The 23,283-nt window shown below is 44.3% G+C and overlaps 1 protein-coding gene across 10 annotated transcripts in view; it reads left to right on the top strand.

Annotated features, from left to right (window-relative positions):
• Positions 1 to 23,283, top strand: part of Hdac4 (histone deacetylase 4) — a 260,113-nt gene that overhangs the window by 14,593 nt on the left and 222,237 nt on the right. For 9 of the 10 annotated variants that reach the window (XM_050163036.1, XM_050163037.1, XM_050163040.1 and 6 more), the window contains exon 2: positions 18,978 to 19,216. The exons of the other annotated variant lie outside the window; for it this stretch is intronic. In XM_050163036.1, the coding sequence (XP_050018993.1) occupies positions 19,195 to 19,216 (22 nt within the window). In that variant the 5' untranslated portion in view covers positions 18,978 to 19,194. The remainder of the gene's footprint in view (positions 1 to 18,977; positions 19,217 to 23,283) is intronic. 10 annotated transcript variants of the gene reach the window in all.

Below are 23,283 nucleotides of genomic sequence, written 5' to 3' on the forward strand. Positions count from 1 at the left end.
TTTGCACATATCTGAAGGGGTTATGGATCTTTGGAGCCCACCAGATATCCTGGGCATCTCAGATTAAGAACACGTGGTCTTTTAGACACTAGGTACTTAAAACCTGCCTGGGTCAGTGTGGCTTGGAATGCAACCAGTTCTTAGCAGCCATGGTCAGAGGTGCCCTGGGGTCATTTCTTTCTCCCTGTCCAGGGTATTGTTGGAGGAGATAGGACACTGCACCTTGTTACTCAACCACTGCAGAGGCGAGTTGACCAGCTGAGATGCCAGTGTCTGTTGGCTCCTTGAGCGTGTACACAGGTGCATCTGTCTCTCAGCTTCTCTCCCTTGGTTTCTGCTCTTGTCCTTCTTGGCCACAATTGGTGCGGCTTACCCAGGGATTAGATTTTTCCGCACACGCTGCAGAATTGTATGGATTTATCAGCATCTTCTTTCTTATTCCATTCTGTACCTGTCTCTTTTCTCTCTCTTGTATGGGTCAGCCTCTAAGTCCTGCTATCTGAGAGGAGCATTGTGAGTTGGATGGGGTGGGGTTGTCTTTCATCAGAACAGGGAAGACTATTTGCCTAGTCCTTCAATGTCTTTGGTTTGGAGATGAACTTTTCTTGGTTGCCCTACCCATGGACCGTGTCCTTGGTGTGTATTTCTCTGAGATTCTTGGAATGTTCAGTTGTACCCAGTCTTCCCAGATGGTTCCACTTGGTTAAGAGAGGATTCCGCCTACCTGAACACGGTTAGATGAGTTTTCTAGGTCTGACACAATCTCTGCACAGATTCCAGACTCACAGTTTACTGATATCTTGCTCATACTCTGTATCGAAGTTTGTGGCTGACAAAGGTCTATACAAGGCTGCACCTCTTACGGGAAGAGCAGGGCCAGGCCCCACTAATGAGGGGCAGTGCTGGACCTACAGTGATACGGGATTTTCCTGAGCATTTGGGATGGGGTGGCACAGGAACCAGGTGTCTTCTGGGTACTGAGGAAAGCAGAGCAAGATGAGTGTGCTGTTAGATAGGTGCCTTTAGCATGGGTATATTAATCTCAGAGGTACCTTTCATTTGGCCTTAGAGAAAGTAGAAGCTGTCACTTAGGTCGGGCTGTGTCCAGGACGCTCTGGCCCACGTCTCTCTGTTGTGGGGTCCTCTGGAGAAGTGGGCAAACCTACATAGAGGGGAGGGCCCTACATCTCTTGGGGTTTACCCTCAGTTTCTGTGAGGTGAACCATCCGGGTTACTACTTGGTAGTCCTCCATTTACATGATCAGAAAGGTATATAATAAGAATTTTGTTTCTGATTGCCTGAGAATTTTTACTAAAGCATTTCTAATACCATTAATATTAAGGGAACTAAATTGAAAGAATAGATCAGCAATACAAATAAGCAGTTACTGTAATTGGGAAAATACTAATGATTTAATTTGCATATGTGGCAGAAGCATTTTTTATGACTGCCTTGATAATAAAAGACAGGCTGAGTAGCACAAATGCAAGCAAATGAAGAAATCCATTAATTCTCCTATTCATTTAAAAAATGGTATTCCCGGCTTTTACAGTGACAGTTTAATAATTAGGGTGCCTAATTTTAATCTGTTCCGTGGGTGCACACCCTGACTAGCTTGGGCAGCCAGCTGCCAGTGGTGGGATTCTTGTGCTTGACTGAAAGAGTGCAGGAAGCTGGGGTCCTAATATTGAAACCACAGTGATATGATACTGTTGGCTATGAGATTTCCATTGCTATGGAGCATGTGATCCAGTCTTGTTGGAGACTGTGGTGACTTGAATCACTCAGGGTTGAGTCTGTTGGAGGGTTCTCATCCGTAGGTGTTTTTTGATCCATCCTTCCCCAGGAGCCATTTAACAGTGAAGGAGATGGTCTGGTTTGTGATAACAAGCTGTGCTTGTGGTACTGGGTTAAGGCAGTACCTACAGGATGCACCTCCATTCCCACCCTGCCCCTGCCACTGCCACTTAACTCAAATGCTGCCAGTACTGGCCCAGAAAGCCCTGATATGAACACTTCTTGAACATGAGAAACAAAGGACACTGCAGTAGTGGAGGGTGGATCAGCTGCACAGTCAGAGACTAAACCGCTTGGGGGTAAGTTACACACGTCATTTCTAGTTTGGGGGCGAGGAAATGAAGTCATCTCTCATTTACATGTTTTGCATTTGAATGAAGTGTACCTTTATCCCTTCCTTTTCTGATCTTTTAATTTTTGTCTCTAAGCTTTGGAAGATGGGTCTAGATGGGGAAGATTCCCCAGAACTTTAGTTTCTTAGCAGAGCAGACAGATAGAGATAAAAAAGAGGCTTATTTGTGTGGTAATAACTATACAGTATGAAAGGAGACTGCTCACTGTGGTGCGTTTTTAGAGTATGCAAAGCAATGCACCAAGAGTCCTTGGCCTTGCCCTGCAGCTACCAGGCTGCAGTTTCCGTTGCAGTGGGGAAGAAAGGCAGTCAGTAGGTGACATGTCACACTGAGTCCATGATTGTTTCCTTCACTATGACATGATATGCTTCTCCCATGTGTGACAGTTCCAGTTTCTGTAAATACATGCACATGTTCTGAAGTTGTGTGTTTTCTACTGTTTGTCACCAGTTATTTCACCAGTAGCTGGAATGTGAACACAGCTTCTGTTCTCGGCATCCTGCAGGTGCCAATGAAGGTGCCGTCACTGTTTACTGCTACACTCTGGGAAGTTTACATCAGTGCCTTTCCTTGTTCTCTGAAGTGGTCTATAAAGGCTAAGTAGAAGAGGACAGGCAGCATGGCTTTGAACGGAGGGGATGTAGAAGGAATGAACCCATATAACCAAGTAACTGGACAATTTATTGGATTTGTGTGTAGCCTTTTAAAATAAAAAAGTGTGAAACTTGACTAACCATCTGTAGGTGTACTGTTCAGTAGCATCAATTCACAGTCATAACCAAATGCAGAGTATTCTCAGAATTCAAACTATACTTGCTGTTATAGGGTTGAAAGATGAGTGGCTTTTATAAAATGCAGGTTCTTGTTGGTCCCATGGTGAGCTTAAACACTTGCTCAGTCCAAAACAAACACAAGATGGGATGAGACCAATGTTTGTAAGTGTTGTGTGTGTTATACAAGCGGTAGCAAGAATATGTGATATGTAACAGTAGTTTATATTTAGTGGTTAATAATGCGGAGCATTGTCTAATTGCAAAGTACATTTAGTGTCTACATGGGTGTATGCATGAGTCTGTACCTGTGCAATTGACTAGAGGCCTTTGGGGAACAAGATCCATGAGTCACTGCAGAACTTGGACCTTTTCACCGTTAGTCCTTGCTGACAAGGTCCAAACCTTCAAACCTGATCAGGCTGTCTGCCTTCTTTCTCTACATGAATCAAACTCAGCTGTTGGCCTTGGTGCTCAGGAGTCAAGGTTGAGACTTTGCATTGTCTCTGTCCTGGGTTATGCCCTCCTTTTTCATGCCTGGTCCTGGCCCAGTGGGAATTGGTGCTGCTAGTAGGGGCTGGGACAGTGACTCCTCACCTTACTCCTGACTGAAGCCTGTGGTGATCTGTATTTGTCTTCTCCCTTCAATTACCATGTGGCCTAGACCTGGGGAATTGCTTGTCGTTGTCTAGCATCCTCAGTACCTCTGAGAGGGCCAGATCTCATTCACAGACATTATTGCTCTTTCTCAGTGACCTATGATGAGGCAGGTGCTATTAGCTGGTTCCTAGTGGAGAACTATCACATGGCCCTGGAGATACAAAGCCTGCATCAGGGCTCAGCCCAGTCAAGCTCAGCTCAGTCTGGTGCTCTGTAGGGCCTTTTGGGGATGGAACCCAGGTGGTGTGAAGACAGGGTGAGGGTGACGAGTCCATGAGCTGGGAGGGCAGCTAACGCAAGAAGACCATAGACCACATATCCTGGAACAGGTGATTTGAAGGCTGTGGCACTAGCACCCCCTCCAAGGTTCAGCTTTCTTAGATAGTAGCAATCACATCTGGAGGACTGTGCTAGGCCTGCCCTGTGCAGAGAAGACTGGAAGAGATGGGCAACTGGTAGCCCTGTAGGCAGGCGGGGGCTGATGTTGGGTACTGCCTGCTCAGGTATTTAGCACTCATTTATTAATCACCACCAGCACTACACTGTCATCATGATGAGTTTCTTATTTTCTGGCGGGCAGCCTGCTCATGACCAGAGCTCACATACCTGTACCTGCAGTGGGACCCTAGTATTAGTATTAAGTCCCACTTTTTTCAGACTTGGCCCAACTCTTCTCATGTACTCTTATGCCCTTTCAGTGATAAGTCTCAGTTTTCCTCTCTTCATCCCTGGAGTTTTCTGCCTCCCAGCTTTTGCTCCTCTAATTTGTCTTTAGGAAGGGCAGGCCTCTAAGACTGCCTTTCTACACCTTGCCTGCTTCCACCCAGGAGTTCATTGCTTTTGGCACTTTACACTACATGACTTGCCCTATGGAAGCATGTTGTTCCAAAGATCCCCATGTGTGATCAGTGGGTTGGTACAGGTCATCTTTCCGTGAGAATGGAGGGCTTGGGAGTTGGGTGGAGCTGGAGGTCTGCAAAGTTTGTTTCTGAAAGACCATTTTATCAGAGGCAAATCTTCTCAGAGAGGAGAGTAAGATACACACATACCCTCATTGGAATGAAAGAGGATACTCAAAAGACAAGTATCCTGGGTCCCTAGTGCAGCCTTGGGATAGCTGCTGAGAGCAGGCAGCTCAAGGGCCTGCAGATGACATTAGGAAGTCCTTTGTGCAGGGAGGTAAGGATATGACCCTATAGATGAGCCTCTCAGTATAGTAGTCTTTTGGCACTGTCTGGGTATGTGTGTACAGCGTGGAGATTGGCAGGGTGTGTACACTATTCTTGGACAGGTTCTTAGCTTCTTTGCCTCCCAGGCCCCCCATTCCATCTTCTCTTTGTTGGAGGTCATTACTTTATCCCATCTACACACTTGCCTCTTCTTGATGCTCCTTGGTGTTCTGGTTGATTGATTGATTGATTGATTTTTTTTGAGACAGGGTTTCTCTGTAGCTTTGGAGTCTGTCCTGGAATTAGCTCGTGTAGACCAGGCTGGCCTTGAATTCACAGAGATCCACCTGCCTCCACCTCCCAAGTGCTTGCACCACCACTGCCTGGCCCCTTTGGTATTCTGTCCCTGACTGTAGTGTCTGCTGGGTTTTTATCTTCGTCCAGGAGCACAGGTCTTGGCGCTGTCACACACAGCAGTGGCAGTGCTTTTCTGTGGCCAACTCAGGAAAAGGTACAACCACATAGGCACAGCCTAGTCCACGTCTGTGTCTTGACTGCAGGTCAAGAGGGCACTGGCCCACATACATAGGCTGAGGGAAGAGACGGGATACTGTGCCTTCTCTTCATTCTTTTTGGAGAATGGGAGAGAACGTGTTTTGCATTTTATAAAACATTCATTTAAAATGAAAGGCTTTATGATTATGACAGACACCAGGCAGGTGAGGTGGCCTTTGTATGGTGTGTGGAGTCATTGCCATAGCCTCAACACAAGAGGGAGTCAGGTAGCATCATGCCTATGATCTACTGGGTGGATCCTGATTCTGAACAAGTCTGTGATGCTCCTGATGAATCAGATCTTTCCCTCTGTATGTGACTTCTGCCCTAGCAGGACCCACTGCCAGTTCTGCCCCTTATCAGCTGGTAGTGACAGAATAATGGATATTGGGCTGGTGAAGGTGTGGCCATGTGTGGTTTGTGGGGTCTCCAGGTGGAGACAGAGCAAGAGCTGAGTTGCTCTTCTTTACTCAGGGATGGGGATACACTGAGGTGTGTGGCTTTTGGCAGAAGACAGCCTCCCACCACAAATCTCATGAGAATTCCAGTAGGCACCAGGAGAATGTTGGGCCTTGTTTAGGCTGCAGATGCAGGAGTTTAGTGAGCAGATGTTGGTTGACTGCACACACTTGGGGGTATCACGCTACATGATGTGGGAAGTGCCATTTTAGTTAGCAGGTGGCATTGGGACCATGGTGGCCATGCTGTCCTTGTTGCTCAACCAGATCATTCTCTTTCAGCTCATAGAAGCCAGTACAACAGGCACACTGGCTATGAGTCACTGACAGGAAACCCAATGCCATACTTTGTGTGCTTGCTTTTTGCTGTCTTGTTTTAATTTTTCTCTTGTTTTCTGTTGCTTGAAGGTTATATTTTCCACCTTCTCTTACTGTTGCCATCACCTTCATCATCACAGTCATTCCCTTTTAGCAGCTGTCTCCTTTGCTCTCCTTTGTTGGGATTTCAGTTGATTCCTTGTGGCTGAAGGTTCTGACACTTACCCAGCCTGATTCTGGATTTCTTTGTGGGATTTGGTTCTGGTCTTTGTCTGTGTAGTCTAGGAGCATGCCAGTCAGTCATTGTCCACAGCATCTTGCTTTTCTGGCATATCTCCTGTGTGCTGTGTTACCTCAGTGGCATCTAGTCTTAAGTGGTGAATTGTCTGTTTATATAAATCTAAGATGGATTCAGATTCACACTTAAGTAGCTCACTGGGTGTGGGGGTACAAAGTCTTTTGGGCTTATTTCTCATCCATTCAGGTCCTGTAAGCTGCCCTAAACACCTCTGTTGATATAGTAATTCCACCGAGAGCAGGCAAAAATATTCTCAACCTACTCAATGAGTAGATGAAAATTTTGGAAAATGTTTGACAAATAGGAGCCATGTTTATGCAGAGTCTCACAAACAAGAGAGGCCAATTCCAGAGTAGGTGAGCTTCAAGGGCAGCTCAGGAAGGAGCAGACTGCCAGCATACAGAGCACTCCGGTATCTTGTGCTCAGATACCGGACAGTTAGAGGCCGCTTTAGGCACAGGTTGGTAGAAGAGAGAGAACCAGTGTCCATTTCAGGAGGAGCTGTGGCTACCCCTGTTCAGTGTGACTTACTCAACCCCATGCCCCACTCTACTTTACTGGTGTAGAACCGAGGTATAAGCTTCTCTATTCTCCCCGTCTCCAGACACTGCACAGGTGGTAAGATACTTGGAGGGCAGTCTGTATACAGTTGGTGGTGATGAAATGAGTGCACCTGGGATGGTGTGTTCTGGAGGTGTGACTGAATGAATGGGCTATGGAGAAGTCTGTGTGACAAGCCCATGTTTTAAAGCACAGTAGATACCTGGTATGGGCACATGCATCTTGAAGTAGAGGGGCATACCACTGGGACCCAAAGGATGAAGGCTGCCTGTTGAGCTGTGGTGAGAAAAGAGAGAACCCGATGCTCTCATTCTTGTGTGCTTGCTTGACTGTCCTCACATAGTGTCTGGAAAGTGCCACAGTACCCTGGAGAGAGCAAATCACAGAAGCATGCTGGAAAAAAAAAAAGAATTGATTTTCCACTCTCTGAAAAGACTTTGGGGGTCCTCAGAGGCTTCAGAATGCACTGAGAACTGCTACTCAAGTGGTGTCTATGTGGTTGGAGATGGGAACTCATTGTTACTGTTTTCCATCTGTGACACTATAAGTGAGGCTTCTATACAGGTGTCTGATACTGCCCCAAGTTAGTGTTTCGAGTACCTGCTTCTGTATCAGGATGGCGCTCTGTTTACTAGTTCAGGGTGGTGGTGGCGCACACCTTTAATCCCAGCACATAGGAGGCAGAGGCAGGCGGATCTCTGTGAGTTTGAGTCCAGCCTGGTCTAGGGCAGGCTCCAAAGCTACAGAGAAACCCTGTCTTGATTTAAAAAAAAAAAAGTGGATAGACGTGGATGTATTAGTTTTCTGCTCTGCAATTAGACACCTTGGCCAAGGCAATTTATGGAAGAAAGAGTTTATTTTGGCTTAATGGGTCTAGAGGGCTTGGAGTCCATCATGGTGGGGAAGCATAGCAGCAAGTTGCAGGCATGGCAGCAGGAGCAGGAAGCTGCTTGCACAGAGCAGAGAGAGCAACCTGCAAGCTGCATAGTTCTTTTAACTTCATAGGCCACCCCAAGTGATGGACTTCCTTCAGCAGGACCGCACCACGTAAACCTCCCCAAACAGTGCCACCAACAACCTGAGACCAAGTTCAAATGCCTGAGACTATGGGGGACAATTCTCATTCAAACCCAGAGTGAGGCTTTGAAGCCATTTGCTTTCTGCTCTGGGATCCTGTGTGGGTCATTGATAAGTTTTGGGTTTTCCTTGGGTGTTACAGCCACCTACCTGGGACATCCTGGCCTTTTGTTTGTTGCAGTTTGGTATTGAATAATGCATAGGATCCCGTGCTAATCTGGGCCTCCTCTAAAGTCGTTCTCCAAAATTGTTTCATTTTGCGGGCAAAGGAAACAAGTATTATTTTATCTGAATGTTTGATCCAGTTGAGCCTTTAATGAAGAGTTTATTTTACCAAGAAGTTTGTACATGTTACAGATCATGGCCAGAATGTGGGTGTTCGTCATTTGTAACCTCAGTGTAGAGTAGCAGTAACTGGACATGGCCATCAGCAGAAGGATCCATAGGGCTCTTGTGAAGAAAGTATGTCAGGCCCTGAGGATACAGCCAGGTTGCTGCCCCTGTTCTGTCTTTGTCATAACTTCCAGCATCTGATCTCTTGTGCATTGGAAAGAACCATGGCCCTCTGTGCTGACTCCCCTTTCCTCCCTCTCTCCACTCCTTTCCTCCCTCCCTCCCTCCCTCCCTCCCTCCCTCCCTCCCTCCCTCCCTCCCTCCCTCCCTCCCTCCCTTGTTCCCTTTCTCTCTTTCAAGGTAGGGTTTCTTTGTTTAGCCCTGGCTGCCCTGGAACTAACTCTGTAGGCCAGGCTGACCTCGAACTCTGAGATCCCCCTGACTCTGTCTCTTGAGTGCTGGGATTAAAGGCATGTGCCATCACTGCCTGGCTATGCAGCTTTTCTCAGCTTGTCCAGACTCGTCTCGTGGATTTGTGAAGTACTACATATTTTATAGAACTCGGTGAAGTGGGATTTTATTACTTTCAAGTATGGCATCTATTATGAAAGTAAATATAAATGTCTCCCAACAAAATATGGGGAAAAATCTGTAGTCTTTCACTGTGTGAAGCCATCTATCACAAAATGGCACACATAAAACAAAATCACCAAACCTTAAAGCCCATATTTCATTTGCTGAGGATAAGAGGGCTTACTAAAATGCTTACTATGTAAGTAAGAGGAGTCATACAGTTAGCAGTTCATTTTTGCTTAAAATTTATTTAAATTTTAATTAATAATTATTAATGGTTAATAATTAATAAAATTCAGATTAAAGTAAGCATTTAATCAAAACAAATAATTTAAACTATTTCATACACATTTTTTTCTTTTTGATCATCCCGACTCAGGTCTTTCCTTGCTATCTGTGTGTCATGTGCATCTTCAACTCCTTTTTGTGAAGTTTCTTTCAAGGGAGAATGGCAGATTTCTTGTGCACATGGAGATTGTAGAAGGTAGTGGCAAGAACTACTATCAGAGCCTGGCGGTGGCGGTGCACGCCATTAATTCCAACACTCAGCCAGAGACAGGCGGATCTCTGTGAGTTGGAGGATAGCCTTGTCTACAAGAGCTAGTTGCAGGACAGGTTTCATAGCTACAGAGAAACCCTGTCTCGAAACACTGAAAAAAGAAAGAAAGAAAGAAAGAAAGAAAGAAAGAAAGAAAGAAAGAAAGAAAGAGAACTACTGTTAGTTGTTTATTCGCTAGCTAGAGAACCAGGTGAAAAGGGGCACGCTGACAAGATAGACACGTGGGTATTGTTTTGGACTTCTATGACAAAAGATGGCTGCCTTTGAGGAACTGAGCCACATCTCCCAATCTTTCATGAGGTTCAACTTTTGTGAGAACATGACAGCAGCCAGAAAGAATGTGGGTTGTACGTTCCAGTCATTGGCCTTGCCTGCCTTCACATAGACGGGAGCAGTTACCACTCCCTTGTTCTTCCTATACTTCCATACTGCGCTCCAGGATGTTCTAGGCTTTAGAGCAGTATTACCTGGTTACAATTTTATATTCATGTCACTACCCAGCACAAACCATGCGTGTCTGCCTGCTTCTGCTTGATATCGCAAAGTGCGATCTGTCTGTGGCTGTGTGAAGGTACAGTTTTATTCCTGCTGTAGAGCATTCTATAATATGACCAACATCTATCACAGATAATGCTGATATATCCTTGTTTTTTAATTTTTATTTTTTAAGTCAGAATATCATGTAGCTTCAAAGTTACTATGTAGCTGAGGGATGATTTCAGAGTCTACCTCACCAGTGCTGGTATTTCAGGTGTCTACCACTGCACCCTATTTATATAGTGCTGGAGATCAAGTTCATGGCTTTGTTCGTGTTAGGCTAGCTAGTTCGTCCGCTGAGCAACATTCTCATCCCACTTCTCCGTCTTCATGGGCAGGACTAGAGAACAGGTTGGGACTGTCTTGGAATGGCTTTAATGGGGCACAGGATTTGTGTGTTATTTCCTATCACCCAGAGATTTGTTTCCTGGGTGCTGGGGCCCTTCACACTCTCAGGGTTGAGTGTGAGAGCTATGCTTTTCCATGTCCTCATTAATACCTGGTGCTTCTTTGGTTATAAAGTTTAGACATTTGGTTGAATTAGTCATGCCCTATTGTAGCTTTGGTTTTCATGTTCCTGTCGACATAGATGCAGACACCTGTTTGTGCGTTGATTGACTGCTTACAGAACTTGGTGAGGAGCTTGTTCTTACCATTTGCCCATTCTCTCCCTCCTTCCCCCCTTAGGTTGGGGATTGTCAACTCTTCAGATTTATAGGGATCGCTTGTGAGTTTTGGGTGTCAGTGTCTTGTTGAATGTTCTATGACAGGCTGCTTCTGCTGTGTGGTTGTCTTCTGTGGAGTCTGGATAAATTGAAATTTTTCTTTTTCACTTTATGATCTAAGGAGATTTCTCTAACTATATGAAAATACTGGATTTTTTTTTTTTTTGGTCTTTTGAACTGGGTCTGTAACCCATCCCGTTTTTATGATGGGTTGCTAGGTGGGTCATGACCCGAACATTATGTTGAAAAAAGACTGAAACCTTGGGATTTAGGGTTGGCTGTTATCAAATGATCTTGCTTGTATTGGTTTCATTCTAGAATATTATGTCCTTGGCTTTTTTTAAAAATAATAAATCAATATAAGTGAAAGTGTAAGTCTTCCAGGTCCTTTGTATTTCTTTGTCAAATTTAATATTAACTTGTCAATATATAAAAAATTCTAATCTTAATTTTTGTTTGTTTGTTTTTGAAACAGGGTTTCTCTGTGTAACAGCCCTGGCTGTCCCGGACTCACTTTGTGGACCAGCTTGGCCTCAAACTCACAGAGATCTGCCTGTGTCTGCCTTTTGAATGCTTGGGATTAAAGGCATGTGCTACCACCACCTGGCCTAATTTTAATTTTATTATGATGGCATAGACTACTAGTTGATTGGGAAATGTTGATGCCTGAGCCATTGTTAGGTTTTTAAAGCCATATGCATAGAATATTGTTTTTATTTAAATCTTTTAATTTTGCTTATATGTATATTTATATTTTCCAATAAAGCCTATAAGCTTTACATATGATAAATTTAGACCTTGCTATTTGCTGACAATCTGATGGTATCATCAATGTTTTCTTAGTGTGATTTTCTTTTTGTCCCTGGTGTGTAGAAACACTTAGGCATATTGACCGTCTTACTTTGCAATCTTAAGCTAATGTAGACATTTTAATAGTTCTTGGTTGATTGTTCTGGGTTTTCTGTGCATAAGGTGTACCATGTGTGCATAAGGTGTACCGTGTGTGCATAAGGTGCACCATGTGTGGGTGGTGACAGTTCTTTTTGGTGTCTCCTTTCTGGTGACGGTCTCAAGATGGCATTGTTGGTAGTGGTGAGTACGGCATCCTGCTCTTACTCCCTGCAGTGTTCTGTAGATGATCTGCCATTGTCACTCTGCACTCTTGTCACTTTTTGCTTCCACCAGCCACTGGGTGTGGTGAGGGACAGAAGATGCCTTCCTGGCTCACAACTCTTTTTAGTAACTTCATAAGAAATCCTTTTAAAGATTTATAGCTTCTAAAACTTGCTCATTGGAAGGTTTTTTTTTTTTTTTTTTATTACTTCATGTGAAGTTTAAGCCAACTAGGATTTCAGAATTTCCAACCTGCAAGAAGGAGGAACCAAAGTAACCTACCACACAAAGCCACAGTGCTGCTTATTCTGTATGGAGCCCGAGTAGCAATGCAGAAAGAGATGTTTTTGTAGAAGTTTACTCAGTCTCAGACTGCAGTTAGCAGGATGGCCACACCTGTTACTGTTGTCCTGAAGGTACTTGCAATTCAAAATTACCTTCTCTCTGGGTCTTACGGACATGGTCTTTTCATCTGTGTGGTGCCTGGAGGACCCTGGGCCAGTGGGCCTACATGCTAACTGTCTTCTGACCTACCTTGGTCTGGTTCCCCGTATCTGTGTCATATGACTTGCATATTGGACTGCACATGGTTTCTGGACCTGGCTCAACAATCTTCTCATTTCTAGTCACCCTTAGTCCTCTGCCTCTGTATCCAGATTTTTTTTTTTCTTTCTCTTAGGATCATGGGCCCTGGCCTAGCTTGGCTCTGGCTTTGAAACAGTCTGCAGTGGCACTCAGAGTGACTAACTGTCTTGGCCAAGAAGGAACTCCAGAGGCTGGTGTATGACTTAATGGAAGGCAGGGTAACAACCTGTTCCAGACCCCGCCAAATTCTGCCCTGATGAGGGCCCCATAGGCTCTACCTCTCTCACAAGGAAGTTGAAATCTTCTGAAAACCTTCTTGCTGGTAACAGAGTTGACTAGATGGTGCTGAAGCTAATTTTCATCATGCCCTGGCAATGCATTAACAAACAAACATCAACAACAAAACCCAAGCCAACAAACCCATACTAGGTTATAGATGAACCCACCTGCAACAACTTACAGCTGGATTGAGATGATGATGAAACACGAATGGCGGAGTGTTCATGATTGTTGAAGTTGGCTCCTTGGGTTCCCTGTACTATTTGCTTTGCTTGTGTTTGCATCAGATTTCACAACATAATAACTGTTCTTCAGCAACTATGTGGAAACTCTACAAGAATCTTAAATTTAAAATTACCTTTAGAGATTTTTTTTAACTGAATTTGTATTTTTTTTATTTATTTTTTTGAGACAGGGTCTCACTGTGTATCTCAGGCTCTCCTGGAACTGGCTATATAGACCAGACTGACCTCTAACTCATGGAGATCTCTCTCCCTCTGCCTCCTAAGTGCTGGGATTAAAGGTGAACATCACCAGGATCAGCCATATGTTTTTATTTCTTATTCTTCTCATATGAAAAAGATAAACAGTTTAGACCCATCAGAATGGAGAAACCCCAAAAGGACTATAACTCCTGGGCACCAAAGCCTGCCCTCCTGCAGAGACACAGCCCACTGACTTGAAGTGATGCATGGACAGCTCTGGAAGAGGGTCTGGGTGGACATCAGAAGGCTGAGGACAGAAGCACAGTGTTGAGTACATGGTCCTGTCTCCTCGTGAGCCTGTTTTCAAGTGTAGGGCTTTTGAAGCTACTTTGAGCATATGAGAACATAACCAGTAAATTGTATGTTACAGGAGCCAGGTTTCTCACTGTTTGAGAAAGGCACTAAAATGAGGAAAGGGCGAGTAGCAGAAACCTTGCAGTGGTTAGCTTGGGACCTAAGGCATCAGTACTAACTGATATTAATAAATGCTAACAAAAAAGATGGAAAAAAGGTATGAGCAGCCAGCTTAGTGGAACTCCACTGGACAGAGCCGAGTGAGTAACCAGAGTAAGTTGTAACATTGGCTTATTAGCATACTGTGCAGAAGAAAAACATTCGCTTCTCTTCATTAATGTAAGTGACCAAATGAGTGTCCCTATGCATTGAATTTGAGCTAACATGTATAAGAGAAGAAAGCCAAGTGCCACCCACCATCAGGCAGACCCCCATAATGGCAACAGTTGCAGATGGGCCCACTTGATGGATCTGGGACCAGAAGATGGGCCCTATGTTTCCGTCTTCTCAAATAACTGACATTTAGGTCTTTCAAGGCTCTTGTTAATTTTATGTAAGTCCTTAGCATAAAGTTGTCTCTGATGCTATCCCTTTTGTCCTTTTACTGTTTGTGTGGTCTGTGTTCATCCCCTTTTGATAACGTGAATTTTTAGTTTTTCATCATTAGTCTGGCTAAAGCTTTGCCAGCCACATTCATTTTCTTCCTTCTTCCCCTTCTGTGTTCCTGATAGGGGCTCACTGTATAGTACAGGCTTGAGTTCATTGTTTTCCTTCCTCAGCCTCCTGAATGACTGGTTACAGGTGTGCCCCATGGAGCTTGGCCTTATTTTTCTCTTCTTCATTGAATTGATTTCTACTCTTTGCCATTGACTTTCTGTTGTTTATTTGGCATTTAGTTTGTTCTGTTCTAATTTCTTAAAGTAAAGCCTACCATCACTGAATCAAGACTGTCTTTTTTAATACAGAGATTCAGTACTGAGAATTTCCCTCAGGACATTCCATATTTTGATATCTTGTGTTTCTATTTTCATTCATTGTGAAGTACCTTCCAGTTTCTTCATTCATGAAATGTCTTTGTTGTTTATTTTGAGACGGGGTTCCATGTAGCCTAGGCTGTTCTCCAACTCTTTATGTAGTTGAGGATGACCTTGAACTGTGGATTCTCCTACCTCCACTTTCCAAATGCTGGGATCACAGGTATGTGGTGAACTGAAATGCGTTATTTAGTTTGTAGATGTTTTGGGTTTTTAAGATACCGTTCTGTTGTTACTGATATTTAAATTAATTCCAGTTTTATTATTTTATGTGACTTGTTGTATTTTCTGTCTCAGTACCTGCTCTGTATGTTAAAGGACAGTGAAGAAAGTGCACCCATTGCTTTTGTATAGTGTTGTGTAATGTCACTGAGTCACCTTGAGGTGTGTGTGTATTCTAGTATCCTGCTAGCTTTCTTTCTGCTGTTGTGTCTGTCCCTGAGTTCCTCAGCTGTAATAGTAGATGTGCCCATTTCCTTCATGCTTTTCTTAGTTTTGCTTCTAGTGTAAAGTGTGATTTGATTTTCATTTACTGTTCAACTTACTGATCCTTCTGCCATTAGGAACTGGGCCTCTGTATCCTGTGTGATGACTTGATCCTAATGTTTATTTTGTCTGATGCTAATGTCTCTTTCACAGTTTGCTCTGGGGTAGTTTGTGTATTAGTTACTTTTATCATTGTTGTGACCAAGGACTTGACAGATATAAGGGATATGTGTTAGCTTGTGATTTCAGAGGCTGTGACAGAGCAGAGCAGGTCAGGTCAGGGGGGCTAGAAGCAGAGAAAGGTGGGCTGCTGGTGTTGGGCTGGCTTTTCCAGTTCCCTCTTTCATTCTCTGGGTCTCTCAGTCTATGGGATGATGCTTCCTTTATTTGAGATGGCACTTAGTACTTAGTTCCCCCTTCTAGAAAGGCCCTCACAGACACACAGAAGGGTTCCTCATCTTCTCTTGGGGGATTCTAAGTGGAGTCAGTTGGACAGTGGTGGCTAACCTGCACGGCCTGTGTGATCGATCTTTTCCTATCTTTAGTTTATTTGTGACTTCATAGTCAAGCTCAGCTCTGTGAAGGAATGTACTGTGTGTAGTTTTGTCATCATTGCCATTGTGTGACTATTACACAGGCTAAGATGACCACAGTGTCACATGGTGATCCTTTTTAATGTGACCACTGGTGTATTTGCTGTATGCAGTCTGTTGTTGACACTTAGATCATTATGTGGCTTGTGCCTATACTGAAAATGTGTTCTTGCAGGTAGCACATTGCTGGGCCTCTGTTGCTTGCAGGAATACTGATGTTACATAAAATGAATGACCTTCTGTCTCTGGACCATTTCCAGTCCCACCTCATGGTAGTTCTTTCTATCTGGTACAAAAAATTACTCTTTTATTAATATGTCTGACAAGCTCTGCCCCTTAATGGGGTGTCTGGACAATTAGATCAGGCCACAGTAAATGTGAGAGTGGGCTTAGTTGTCCTTGATTCCCAAACTCAGAAACATTTTCTTCTTTAAATTAATTGTTGTCACTGTTTTTAAATCTTAAAATTTTGCATTTATTAGACTTTTTGTTAGGACTAGTTAGTGTCTTTTTTTGAACTGTGATGTTTTTATTAATGCATTTTTGTAGTGTGTTGGTTATGAACCTCCTCTCCTTCTAATCCCTGGTTTTTCTAGTGTTCAGTTTTGCTAAGTATGAGTCCTCTCAGAACATACATATTGTGTCACAACAGAAACTCTTGGGTTCTGTTAGAAGGGGCTCCTCTTTAGTGATGCTGAGAGAGCTTTCTGGAAGCCATGAGTGGGAGCTGTAACTCTGGGAAGCTGACCTTTCCTATAGGAATGGCAGGGTGGGCTTTGATGGTACTCTGGTCTGGAGGAGCTGTTCTTTGAGAATAAACCACAGTCCCCATGTGGGGCCTGTCAACAAGATTCTCGGGAATACCTTAGAACACATCTCAGAACATGATTCCTGTCTTAGTCAGAAGGAAAGTTTTTGAAAGTTTAGCTCAAGAAATGAAGGTGCGTGTGGTGGGTGGGCAGGGGGAGGGGGGTGATCAGGAAGAGGATCAGGCCAGTGAAGGTACACAAGGGAAGTGGTGGAGAACAATGTTTAAAGCTTCCTTGAATGGCATCATGACCACAATGAAGAAAGCGGATTGTGTGAAGATCTCAGGAGTCACACACAGAGTGTACCAGAGAGGCCGCCTGGGAATGCAGAATAAACAACAGATGTGTCTGAGGCAAGAGGGTGGGATCTGTGGAGAGAGTCCAGCAGCATATAGAATCTCTCAACAAGTCAGAATGAGTTGAATAAAAATAATCAAGGGTGACTGAGCATTTTTCAGAGCAAGAAGATGGAAATGTATTCAAAGGGTCTTGCTATGAGCAAAATGAATCAAGAGACACTTAGCGGTGCACCGTCTGACAATATTTTTAAATTCCCAGACTAAAGAAAAGTCTTGGTAGCATGTAGGCAGAAGAAAATGACATCAGCAATACCCAGCCCTAAAAGTTACATGGACAGGAACTCTGAGGTAGCTGGCCTTAGGATATTCCATGGTGCCAAGGGAACAGTGTTACAGGATGGGTGGTTGTGAGCTTTATACATAGCCAAGATGTGTCTTTGTGCAGGATGGATGCAAAGTTGCTCAGAGTCACAGGGTTTGCAGAGTCATTTTAAAGGAGTGGTGTCCTGATTGAGGAGTAAAAGTTCTAAACCTGTAGATAAAAGTCGTGGTACTGTTGGGTGCAGATCAGCTGTCATAAAGATAAGGGTCACAGAGTTGTAGGCAATAGTGTAAAGCTGGAAACCACCTTGGACAGCCCACGTTAGAGACAGCCTGTTACACCCGCCTTGACCAGCAAGGAAGATGCAACACTGGAGCTCTTCTTGCTAGCAGTTTATTCAGGACCTTGTTCACAGCAAGCTTCCCCCCCCCCCCCCCCCCCCCCCCCCCCCCCCGCAAACCTCTCCCAGCCCTTAAAAAAGCATGGGCTACCAACCCCGGCTTACCAGGTGGGCACTGCCCATAGGTCCACGCATATGCAAGCAGCTGATGATCATTGCGTGATAATAGGATGAGTCAGGCCTTAGCCAATATTCGGAGCTGATTATCACAGAGAGCACTCTCATTCAGGATCCCGTAGGGCGGGAGCCAGCACCATCAGGTGCGGCTCTACGCAGCTCTCTACAACAGCCCTTGCCATGATGAGCTGATTAGTTGCAGGCAGTTGGGGAAAACACTTGCCTTGCTTAATAGTAGTATTCATAAGCTGGACATGGTAGTGGATGCCTTTAATTCTAGCACTCAAGAGGCAGAAGCAGGCCAGTCTCCTTGAGTTCAGGACCAGCCTGGTCTATATAGTGAGACACTCTCAAAAAACAAAAGGATTCATCACATTCTTAAAGGAAGAGATAGATATAGACAGATGCTTCAGTAGGTACTAGAATTAGAATTAGTGAGGTACTCTTGGGTTGCATTCATTGGTTTGTCTCTGAAGTGACTGGGTTGTGGAAAAGTCTGGTCAGGGGGAGAATCTGTTAAATCCATGGCTTTTGACAGTGTCCTAAAGCCTGCAGTCTTTTCAAACCCTCACAAGCATTTGCCAAGTGGTGTAGAGTGACCTAGCAAAGTGGCGGCCAGGGAGTAGGTTGCTATCTGGGCATTGGTTCCTATAGGCAAAGGTTGAGAAAGATAAATACAGCAGGAAGGGTCTGAGTTTGGATGTTACCTTGCACCTGACTCTTGGAAGGGGGTTCCCCAGGTGCTGTTCAGATACTTTTGTACATGGCCATGCATTCCTTATAAACCTGGGAAAATGTAGTTATAAAGATGGACACATGGGAGGTAAGTTATGGAATTTGAACTAAAGTTTATGGTAGCAGCTATGTGCATCGAAGTCTGGATGAGCACTTGTCAGTGGAAAGGCAAGGTGGGGCACAAAATAGAGCAGCTTGGATTAAATCTGTGTCAGTGACAAAGTTTTATACTATTTCCTCCCAAAAGCCTGATGGTGGGGAAGTTTCTGGAAGAGTATTTGATATAGTTATATAAGACTTTTAGCCGAAGTTGATTTTGCCCCTGAGACTTTTCTGGATGTCATAATTGACTGATGCTTCTGGTGGGTGGATGTCAGGGATACTGCTGGGTTTTTCCATGAGTGTAACAGCTCCACAACCCAGCCACTGTGTAGCCATTCTGTGATGTCAGCAGTGCAGCAGTGATGAGGAACATTGCTCACTGATGTTGTTTTGCTCACATGTAGTTTTTGACAAACCTCAGTGGTTCATGCTGATAGAACTGGTTTAGTGTGAATTACTTTTTCTGGTTCTTGGGTTTATAAACAAAGAAAAGAGTGAAAACCTTTTCCCTTAGTTAGGTAATGCCCAGATTCAGTGTTCACATCCCAACTGAGGGCTCCTTTCTTCTCTGACCATGCAGGTTCATCTCTGTAAGGCCAGGTGACAACTTCTGCTCTTCTTGTGGATTACTTGGTTAACAAGACCCTACCAGTGAGACTTCGAGTTTACGCAGCGGGGACCCGAGCCTCCTCAGTTTTGTACTTGCATGTGCTGGTGGAAGTTTGGAGCTGGTTGGAGCTACTGTTTACGTGGACATTTTGAGCCATTTTGAACTTAAGGCGCTGACGCTGCTAGCAATGAGCTCCCAAAGCCATCCAGGTAAGGCCTGTATCTTTGGTTTCTAGTGCTCCTGTTACAGATGTGTTGCTGCTGCCACTGCAGCCTGTTTGTTTTGCTTTAGATTTTGCTTTCCTGTGGCAGTTGCTGTTGGTGTGCAGCATCACCAAGTGTTTAGTAACTGGGGGTTCTTGTCTTTTGGTTCAAGGGGCTGTTGTAGACCTCCTGGAGATTCAGAGGATGCTCTGGGTTTGCATGCCCACTCAAATGGCAGGCAGTTTCCTTGATGACGAGGAAAAAGAATTGTGTTTGAGTATGTGATGGGTAAACATCAGCAGATAACTTGCAGAGTGAGTTTCTTGTCAGGGCAAGTGAGGAGCAGTGCTGCTGGGGTGACCCTGAGTAGGGTGAAGCCTTGGTTCCACACAGCCAATCCCGTGTCTTAGCTTGCTTTCTTTGGTGCCATTTTTTTTTTCTCCCAAGACAGGGTTTCACTGTAGTTTTGGAGCCTGTCCTGGAGTTAGCTCTTGTAGACCAGGCTGGCCTTGAACTCACAGAGATCCGCCTGCCTCTGCCTCTGCTGGGATTATAGGTGTGGACCACCACCGCCTGGCTCTTTGGTGCCATATTAAACATTTCACAGGCCTTTCTGATTCTCAGTAGCCCTAAATGCCTTTGGAAATGCTGGGTCAAAGGATTATTCTCAGGTCAAGGAGCTGGAATGGCAGAACAGGATTAGAAACTGCGTACTTGGGCCTTAACAAATACATATAAGATTTGGACTTAGAAAGTAGCAAAGCATGCATGATCCATGGTAAATTAGAGAGCCCTGACCTGAAGAACTTCTGGCTGCCTTTGGCTACTTCTAGTGTATTGTATAGTCTATAGAGCTTTAGGTGTCAGTATCTGTCCTGGGTACACACAGGATGCTGGATAGATGCTAGCTAGGATGGATGCTTGAGGTTCTGTCAGCCTATTTCTGAACCTGCTCCATTGGGTAGAGGCAGAGGCTTAGGGAGGGTCTAGGCCCTTTCCTCCCTGACTGTTGGGAGCAGAGTGGTCACACATACTTCTCTGGGGCATTATCCATTTGAGAGCTTCAGAGGGCAGGGTTCCAGGCTTTATTTAGGTAGGAGGGTTTTATTGAGTCAGTTGTTCATGTATTGATTGTTCTAAAGAAATGGTTTATGGTGATTGTAGGAAAAAGTTAAGCTGTGTAGACTGGAATGGCTACAGTAGATACTGGTATGTAGATATGCCTCCCACTCTGCAGTGAGATGAGGTGTGTGTCTTCCCTGTGCCCACATCTGTATGTGAAGTAATGTGTTAGATGTTTTTCTATGTTAGTGTGTTGTGAATATCTGTGATGTCAGTGTGCACATAAACCTGACATTCTTCTGACAGTTTGTGACTGTGCTTTATGTGGTTGTGGCAATATTCATGATAGCTCCAAATTGATATCACATAATTACTATGGATATATTATGTACAGTACTGTAAGTATTTCCACAGGATAACTTGTGAAAAACTGAAGCTGGGTTAGTAGACATACAGGTTGAAAATGTCTTTAGGATGGCTGAAATTGCTCCAGAATGTTGTCTGACTGAACTTCCTAATTGCAGTGTATAAGGGGGCATAGTTTCCTAACTTTCACCATTCTGGCACTGGGTAGATTCAGTCTGTTTTATTTCTGCTAGTATGTTGGAAAAAATGATTGTTTTCTTTGCTCTCTAAACGGGGTTTATACTATGTGACCTGATACAGATATAATCAGATCTTGTACACACTACCCAGGCACTTAAGGAAAAGTGTGCTCTTGTTATTACATTGTTGGTCTAAAGAGGTTTGTAAGTATATCTTCGTACTGTGTTTAAAATTCTCTCATACATATGTATGACCTAGTTATTTAAGTACAAGAGTACATTCTCCCTAAATGTTACATTGTCCCTATATCTATTAACTCAATTGAGTTTTTAAGCCAGGATGCCCTTTATTCTTTGTCTTCATGATTTCTGAGAAAAGTAAAATGTTCTGTTGTAGTTATAATTTTGGTATAGTCTTTTAACATTATTAATCATTTTTCTCTATACAGTTTGGTGTTTTTGCCCCAGTGCTCAATTAAAAATTAATGACTATTCTTTTGATTAATGAGCTCTTTTACCAGAGTACAGTGTTTATTTTGTTCTGTAAAATACTTGCCTGTTTTTGGCTAATGGATCTTGCCCCATCTACTTACCTCTGACTTTTCCCAGCCACTTTTTTCAAGCCTTATCCTTGTGAATGGGGTCAGCTGGATCCTGGCTTTCTCCTTCAGAGACTCTTTGCCCTTTGTGTGGGGAATTTTACCTATCATTATTCACTTATTTCCCTTCCTCCTCCTTCCCTCCCTTAGTTGAGGATCAATCTTGGAACCTCTTGCACACCAGGCAAGTGCTCTACCATTGAGCTTCACCTCCAGCCCCTCTGCTTGTTTGTCTGTCCTTGGGGTTTTGTTGGCTCTTTCTCTTGTGTAGAGTTGTGTGTGCCTCTGTGTCTTGCAATGAGCTGCTTTGTGCTGAGACCTCAGAATGTTTGCATGTCTGTGGCTGAGCTGTTTGTCCAGGGTTTGGAACTTGCTGAGACTCCTGCCTCTCCAGCCCTGTGGTCTTCTGCAGATTATTTTCTGCAGCCATATAACAGGTGCCCTCCATATGGCATATCACAGTCCTGAATACCAAGAAGGGAGCTGGCTCTGTGCCTAGGCCATAGGTCCTTACTGGTGACACATCTTTGCTTCTTGACCTTGTAGTTTCAGGTGAGTAAGTCTTCTGGGCTTTTCTCATTGTTAGGCATTGCCTTGAATCCTTCCACAGTTTATATTTTGAATTTAGTGGATTTTGGGAAGAAAGAGAATTAATAGTCGATTACCAAACTCATTATTTTTAATATTGGGAATTGAGCCTGGAGCCTTGTACAGGTTGATTACAGCCTCCTCCACAGAACTCTCCAACCTTAGATTTGCTACCCGGAACAGGAAACTTGTGACTATGCTGGGACCAAGCTAGGGAGCCAGGATAGTCACTGTCTCGAGGTTGTCTGTCTTCCTTCTTCTGCGACCCAGTGTCTTCTCTCTGGTCCCATGCCCTGGCCTGCCTGGCTCACTCCTGCATGCTCCTGTGTGGCCTGGTGCAGTGATGGTTGCACATTAGGTCCTGGTGGAGTCCTGTGGCCTTTGGGTCCTCTCTCACATTGGCAGGGCAGCTTGGCTTTGGCCTGTTGATGAAGTGGCCTTTTTATTTGCTGTGTATAACTCTTCTCTCCTCTGTTTTCCTTTAAACTCCCTGTGGTGCTGGGTGAGGCCTGCGTTATGATTTTATTGCCGTTCTTTCTGGACTTTGCTAGAGCCAGGCCCTGGCTCTCTGACGTAAAAGCCGCCTAGCTGTTGGGATTTATTGCTCTAAATAACTGTTTCCAGTGCTGTGAGCAGCCTGAGGAAAGGGCTTGGGTTAGTTCAGTTTGTGAAGGAGGTTCTGAATGGTGCTACTGGTCTCGTCCTGCACTGAAGCCCTCACTGTTGGGATATGCCCAGGCAGGCTGTGGTTACTCAGCTCTTAGACCTCTGACTGCGAGGCAGGTCCCCTGCAAATAGTGGTGTGAGGACTGATGTGCCTGAGGTCTGCTGGAAGAACAAGGAGCCATTCTTTATTTCCTGTCCATTTCCCTTCCAATAATTGCTCTTGTCTTTCTTGATGTTAACGTGAACCTAGATACTGGTAACTGGCTGGCTACCAGGAAACCCAGGCATTGTCACCTGATCACTCATGCACTCAGTTTTTGGCACTACCCTGTGTCTACAGTGTATTTGAACTTCCTTGTTTGAAGGTCTGCTTAGAGAAAGTAGGTATCCATTAGGAGAGACATCTATGGTGACCTAGCTGATGGCCTCAGATCCAGGCAGAGCCAGGATCCTTCTGTCTGTTTTCTTATCTCTAAGGTCTTAGTGAGAGGCCTGGCCAGTGTCAGGTTACAAATAAAGTAATCGCTTTGAGGGAGGCCTGTGCAATCCAAGATCAGTGCTTTAATTTGGTCCCTTCTATAGTTTAACAATATTCTGTCAGTCTGAACCATCA

Source organism: Alexandromys fortis, unplaced genomic scaffold (genome assembly GCF_014885135.2).
Source record: "Alexandromys fortis isolate MF-2015 unplaced genomic scaffold, M_Fortis_MF-2015_v1.1 scaffold_139, whole genome shotgun sequence".
Taxonomy (NCBI): Eukaryota; Metazoa; Chordata; class Mammalia; order Rodentia; family Cricetidae; genus Alexandromys; species Alexandromys fortis.